This window comes from Limulus polyphemus, unplaced genomic scaffold, assembly GCF_000517525.1.
Source record: "Limulus polyphemus unplaced genomic scaffold, Limulus_polyphemus-2.1.2 Scaffold2746, whole genome shotgun sequence".
NCBI classification, from domain to species: domain Eukaryota; kingdom Metazoa; phylum Arthropoda; class Merostomata; order Xiphosura; family Limulidae; genus Limulus; species Limulus polyphemus.
Window position 1 is genome coordinate 33,066 of NW_013668356.1, and position 7,225 is coordinate 40,290.

The 7,225-nt window shown below is 32.5% G+C and overlaps 1 protein-coding gene across 1 annotated transcript in view; it reads right to left on the reverse strand.

Moving 5' to 3' along the window:
* The window catches only part of LOC106467806 (irregular chiasm C-roughest protein-like), a 73,189-nt gene that overhangs the window by 24,801 nt on the left and 41,163 nt on the right, over positions 1-7,225 (reverse strand). Inside the window, exon 4 of the mRNA XM_022396002.1 lies at positions 3,504-3,610. Coding sequence (XP_022251710.1) covers positions 3,504-3,610 — 107 coding nt within the window. The remainder of the gene's footprint in view (positions 1-3,503; positions 3,611-7,225) is intronic.

Genomic DNA, 7,225 nt, shown 5'->3' on the forward strand with positions numbered 1-7,225 from the left:
GTTATATTAAAGTTTTTCTTCATTACCCATTCAAGCCGTCTCCAGCCATTGTTAGTCTCAAAGTGGGTTCCTCGTCATCGAATAAACAATGGTTAGTATCGACTTGACATGTAAATAGTTATACTCTACCCAATAGAAGCACTCAAGGTAATCTACTAACCAATGTTTTAAAAAACAATCAATGTAGCATTAACCTATGAGACCGGGTGGAAAGTTTTGAACCATGAAGGGGGCGACACTATGGTTGTACATATAATATGTGGCAGAGTTACCTCCTGTTATAGTGTTATAAGTTATTCTCAAGTGCTTGTGAATCTGTTTTGATGCAATTTGGTTGAGGAACTCACGCTGACCCCCAAAGATCAAGTTGAAATGGAAAAGCAGTCGTACGAACGGCTCATATTTGGCAATCATTTAACACTTCAGGTCAACGCCTAACAAATTGACCTTTGTTGACCTCTCCTACTCAGTAGACCTTCTTGTCGGATGACGCAAACGCCATCCCTATGAAACCAGTAACTGTTATGATGTGAACACCTATTTTAAGCTATAGTGTGAAAATATAATAGTTTTTTCTAATGACAAGTAAATTAATTACAACCATGTTTGACCTTAACAATTGCTGTTGTAACAAACGTATTATGTAAATAGTGTTCCGTTCATTACTGTGTTCGTAGTGTCCAAGCCGGACTGATGAGCTCTGGATTGAGCGAAATGCGTCTTCGGCAATGGATATGGCGAAAGAAGTGAATTGGGTTTGAAATACTACGATTATACACTCTTGTAATCCTTAAATCTCTAAGAAACAAAATAAAAAAGGTATCGTTGAAAATATAATGAGCTGAATACTAATATTTTTAATTACAAGTATAATGTGATATATTAACCATCTTTCTATTGTATAGGATAGAAAGCTCTAGAATAGCTTTTCGTTGAATTCAAAAGCAACAACTACACTGACATGTTTATAATATAGTATAGATATTAATAGTTCCTTTCGTTTATAGCTCTTCAAGTACAGAAAATATTACCATAACGTATCATTCTTTGAAAATAAGTTTCGTGTTTATAAAGATTTGTCGTACATGGAGCTGTTTGGGTTGATTTTGACGTACTATCTATTTAAGTAAAACCGAGAAGTTAAATGTTTTACTTGTGCATTCGTCTAGCTAGCTGATGTCGCCCTCCTCTACATCACGGCAAATCTGAGGGCTTACATCGCTTAAAATGATGTTTCGATATCTACGGTGGGCACAGTACAGATAGCCCATTGTATAGGTTTGTGCTTAACAACAAACAAACATGAAGTTGATTTTGTGGCCACTTTTGCTATTATGTTTTTAAACATTTTTTGTGTAGCGAGATTATTTGCATAGTTTGTCAAAGTTATTTAAAAGAAGCGCTCGAGTGCACTAAAGGTTTTTTTCACATACAATTTTGATGACAGATTTACAACGGCACTTTTCAACAAAGCAAGAAATATTCCGCATGAGAGGAACCATGGTATCTGTGTCGGTCACAATTATTGTTCAGCTGTACTCTGTGCTTCGGTCGTTTCGTGAATACAGATTTATTAGGTAGTAGGAAGAATTTATTTACAAAACTGCCTTATCGTTTCTTTTTTATTAGTCCTAATTTTGAAGTGTTTTAAATGTTTGTATTAGTAATTTATATGAACTGCATTCCATTTTATACTGTCCTAAATAATATAACTATTTCACTGTATTCATGTCCCAAAATGTTTACTGCTCTGTCCTAAATAATATACCTATTTCACTATATTCCCTGTCATAAAATGTTTACTGGAGCAGTAAACATTTTGTGACATGAAATACAGTGAAACAGTTATATTATTTAGGACAGGACAGTAAACGTTTTGTGACAAGGAATACATTGAAATAGTTATATTATTTAGGACAGGACAGTAAACATTTTGTGACAAGGAATACATTGAAATAGTTATATTATTTAGGACAGGACAGTAAACATTTTATGACAGGGAATATAGTGAAATAGGTATATATTTAGGACAGAACAGTAAACATTTTGGGATATGGAATACAGTGAAATATTAATATTATTTAGGACAGGACAGTAAACATTTTGTGACATGGAATACAGTGAAATATTAATATTATTTAGGACAGGAGTTGGTTTCCCTTTGAACAAACTCTCAATTTTTTACAGAGGATTATTTTCCACTTATTTTATTTCCATACTTAATCTGTGTTTGAAGATAAACAAAGAGAATTTTGATGCGTTTAAACAACAGAAAAGTTTACCTATTACGATGTTCCTGTTTGTTTTTGTTGTTGTTGTTGTTTCTAATCAGCATATATACCAGAAACGCTCCCTAAATGAGTACGTACAATTTCTATTAGAAATGTGTATGTATATAAAACAAAAGCTATAAACATAACAGAATGAGCAATGTATAACAAACCATACAGTAAAATAGTTTATTCAGGACAGGACAGTAATCATTTTGTGACATGGAATGCAGTGAAATAGGTATATTATTTAGGACAGGACATTAAACATTTTGTGACATGAAATACAGTGAAATAGATATATTATTTAGGACAGGACATTAAATATTTTGTGACATGAAATACAGTGAAATAGTTATATTATTTAGGACAGATGAGATTTGATTTTCATCTTTATCAGTTATTCTTTCTTTCTAAATGTCGAACTCATCGTTCTAAAGATATATTTATTTTTATTGTCTGTTTAATTATCTACATCTTGTCTGAATAGCTAACACCATGTCTGTTTAAGTACATATGGTCTATCATGTCTAAATATCTAGTGTTACGTCTGTTTAAGTAAGCATTGGTCTGTCATGTCTGAATAGCTAGTGTCATGTCTGTTTAAGTATCGGTCTGTCATGTCTGAATATATATATATATATATATATTGAATTTAACTGTATATTCGTTTTTGAATTTGGCCCTAAGCGACGTTTCCTTGTCACAGATATACTTTCATAGATTTTGTTTTCATCTATATATTGAAAGAGAGAAATATAATATCCCATGTTTTTGTTAGCACCTCAAGATATTTTTGTCACAGATATACATTCATATCCCACGTTTTTACACAAGTAACTCATGTTCATTAATATAAACCGCCTAGCAACTCGAAACGCTGTGTGGGATGGTAATGTTTCCTCGATCATTGATTAAGCAAAAAATCGTTATACATTCCTGTCCGTATCCCGTCATGCAACATCATTGTCTTTCCAAGGTGGTTGAAAAGTTTACGTGGGCGTTGTTTAAACTCATTCCGGTACCATTTGATCTTTATATTCAAAATGGTAAAATGTTTACTACAACATATTAATAAACACTTCGTAATGAAGACATAATTTACCACAATGTATTTTCATCATTTTTATGTGTCCAACTACTCCAGTGTTTAGTGTGACGTTTTCTTTTATGAACGTTCAATGAATAGCTAATCATAAACGCAGAAAGTTTACAACGTGTGCGGTACTTTACCTCTGCTGGGGGTTTACCGGCGTGGGCCTCACAGGTGAGTTGCACAGATTTCCCAGCTGTGGTCAAAAGAAAAGGGCCTTGCACAATTTTTGGTGGTTCTGGTGGTACTGAAAATACATAGGTTCGTGTTAACATACTTGTTATAAGTAATGACATTTTAATGCATTTCAACTCATAAATAGTTTCATTTGACACAAACAATTAAAGTATAAGGTTAAGAGATACAAGCACATAAAAAGACTCAGTTACTCGCCGAAACAGTTTTGATTATTGTAGAGAGTAAGTAAGCCATTTGCACGTAGGACATTGCATTTAGGGTATTTCATATTTAAAGTTTTTGAATATTATCATAAATATTATGAACTTATTTTGAATGTTTGTTCTAATTATCAAACTATCTATTCGACTACTGAGAGTTTGCTTCATATTGTAATCTCAACTAATGAGGTACGGAAAAATGTTTTCGTGTTATAGTTAAAGTGAGGTACAGATAGAGGTTTCATATTTTTGCACAACAAAACATAATCAGTCTTTTCGTTTACGTTTTCAATAAACTTAGAATACCAAACTCTTTAATAGTTTGTGATTGATCATCCTTCACAGGAAATACGATCAGTTACAAAATTGGAGACATTCAAATAACTATCTCTTTTACATTGGAGACATTCAAATAACTATCTCTTTTACATTGGAGACATTCAAATAACGATCTCCTTTACATTGAAGACATTCAAATAACGATCTCCTTTACATTGGAGACATTCAAATAACGATCTCTTTTACATTGGAGACATTCAAATAACTATCTCTTTTACATTGGAGACATTCGAATAACTATCTCTTTTACATTGGAGACATTCAAATAACGATTTCCTTTACATTGGAGACATTCAAATAACTATCTATTTGACATTGGGGACATTCAAATAACGATCTCCTTTACATTGGAGACATTCAAATAACTATCTCTTTTACATTGGAGACATTCAAATAACTATCTCTTTTACATTGGAGACATTCAAATAACTCTCTTTTACATTGGAGAAATTCGAATAACTATCTCTTTTACATTGGAGACATTCAAATAACTATCTCTTTTACATTGGGGACATTCAAATAACGATTTCCTTTACATTGGAGACATTCAAATAACTATCTATTTGACATTGGACATGTAAAATAAAAATTACAAAATAATAAGAAAAACAGTAATAAAAAAAACTTTTAGAAATTAAGGAACAAAGTAAGTTATTTTCTACTTAACTACAGTTGATGGCTAACAAACTGAACAAAGAAAACTCAATGAAGACAACAATAACCGATGAAGAGAAAGAAGGGAGTTTGTATATTTTGTTAAGTGTGAGCAAAAAATGTAAAACTAGCTAAGACGATCTGCGCATAATCGTCCATAGTTTGGAACTTATACAATGGAGGGTTTGTTTGTTTTGAATTTCGCGCAAAGTTACACGAGAGCCATCTGCACTAGCCGTCCCTAATTTAGCAGTAGAATACTAGAGGGAAGGCAGCTAGTCATCACAACCCACAGCCAACTCTTGGGCTACTCTATTACCAAGGAATAGTGGGAGTGACTGTCACATTATAACGCCCCACGACTGAAAGGGTGAACATGTATGGTGTGACGGGAATTCGAACCCGCGACCCTCAGATTGCGAGTCAAGAGCCCGAACAACCGGGCAACAGTAGAGAGAAAGCACCCAATCAAGAAAAATCCCGAGTTACTCTTCTCTGGACAAATAGGTGGACTTGACTGTCACTCTTACAGCGCACCACGACCCCAAAGTATTGAGCAAAGAGTTTCGACAACGAGATGCGCGGCGTAATTCCTCGGATTCACAGTCAGGGCACACTTACCATATAGCCACACCCATCCCAGGATTGATTTTTTAGGTGTAACAATAAGTTTTTAGAGTTTGCTTTTAAGAACAACAAAATCTTTTCTTTATTTGGACGTTCTGTTGATTTCCTACTCATTAAGAAAAGACTTATGTGGAAAGCTGAATCGCCGTACTTCAAGATCAGAAATACAACAACTTATTGTTGTAAAATAACTTCCCTTCTGCCTGAAAACTCGCAAAAATTAACCATTATTAAAGCTATATAACATAAAAGTTTAATAGAAAGCAGATAATTTTCTGAAAATATTTTGTTTGCGGACAGATGAGGATGCTTATTTTAAAATTGTAAGTAGACTGAAATGTTATTTTCTGATTTTAATCGAAGTTAAAATTAATCTCGTAAGCTACATATTTTGACGCAGTATTAAACGGTAGAAGCCATTTTCAAATATTTCATTGTTCAGTTCGAATATTCTACACAGTGTTATCTGAAAATAGTTAACAGTTCAAATATATAAGAACCAATAATATAAATTTTAGCTGTTGGAAAAAAACAAAGTCAAACTCTTCGTAATATTTAAGAAGATTAGAACACAATCACATTTAAGTCTAATTTATTGCCCAATAACAAACTCCTGAGGAATTATCAGGAAAAATAATTTAGCCCAAACCCTAAAACACAAAACATAAGAATGTGTTAAACAATCGTTGAAGATGGATAAGTTGTGTATTTTGTTTGTATATTGAGTAGCAAAACTATACATCATATACTGTCATTTTCCATGTTAAACTTCCTTTAACGAATGTTAAACGAATGGTATAAGTTAACAAGTGTTAAGTATAGCTTTTAGTATAAGTAATTGTGTTAAAAAATTGTATTTTAATAAAGGGTTTTAGATTTAATGAAATTACGATTCTACTTTCGCGTAAAAATATCGGTTTCTTCTTAGTATTTTTGCTTTAGAGAATTATTTCTGACTATAATTATAGTATTTTAGAGAGAAATACTTGTATTATTATTTGAGAATTTTGTATATTGTATTACTACATTAAATTACATAAAAATATGTACCCTTGTAACTAAAGTGAATGGTTTAATCATACATCAGTTGATAATATCAAACTATAATGTAGTATTTATGAAATCTTTGGCGAACTTTAAACCCAGTTTAACCCTAAAATTGCAAGTGGAATCTATGGACCCCTGCAGCTTTTTAAACACATTTATTATGAATTATTTATGCACCAGATTTCTTGCGGCTTCAAACCTTCGTGGTTATAGAGTTCCTAATGAAATATGGTTCATACAGAAAAAAAGTAAAAATACTACAAATATTATAGTTAATCCTACTATCCACTCCTAGATATTTTACATACAAAATTGTTTAGTCAGTTCCTTACACTGAGTGTTGTAACAGGCAAGAACATGAAATTAGTCAAAATGGTGTTATGTATGGATCCAACTGGCAGTGAACGGTATACAAACAAAAACATAAAATTAGTCAAAATGGTGTTATGTATGGATCCAACCGGTAGTGAACGGTATACAAACCAAAACATAAAATTAGTCAACATGGTGTTATGTATAGATCCAACCGGTAGTGAACGGTATAAAAACATAAAATTAGTCAAAATGGTGTTATGTATGGATCCAACCGGTAGTGAACGGTATAAAAACATAAAATTAGTCAAAATGGTTTTATGTATGGATCCAACCGGCAGTGAACGTTATACAAACCAAAACATAAAATTAGTCAACATGGTGTTATGTATGGATCCAACCGGTAGTGAACGGTATAAAAACATAAAATTAGTCAAAATGGTGTTATAGTATGGATCCAACCGGTAGTGAACGGTATACAAAAC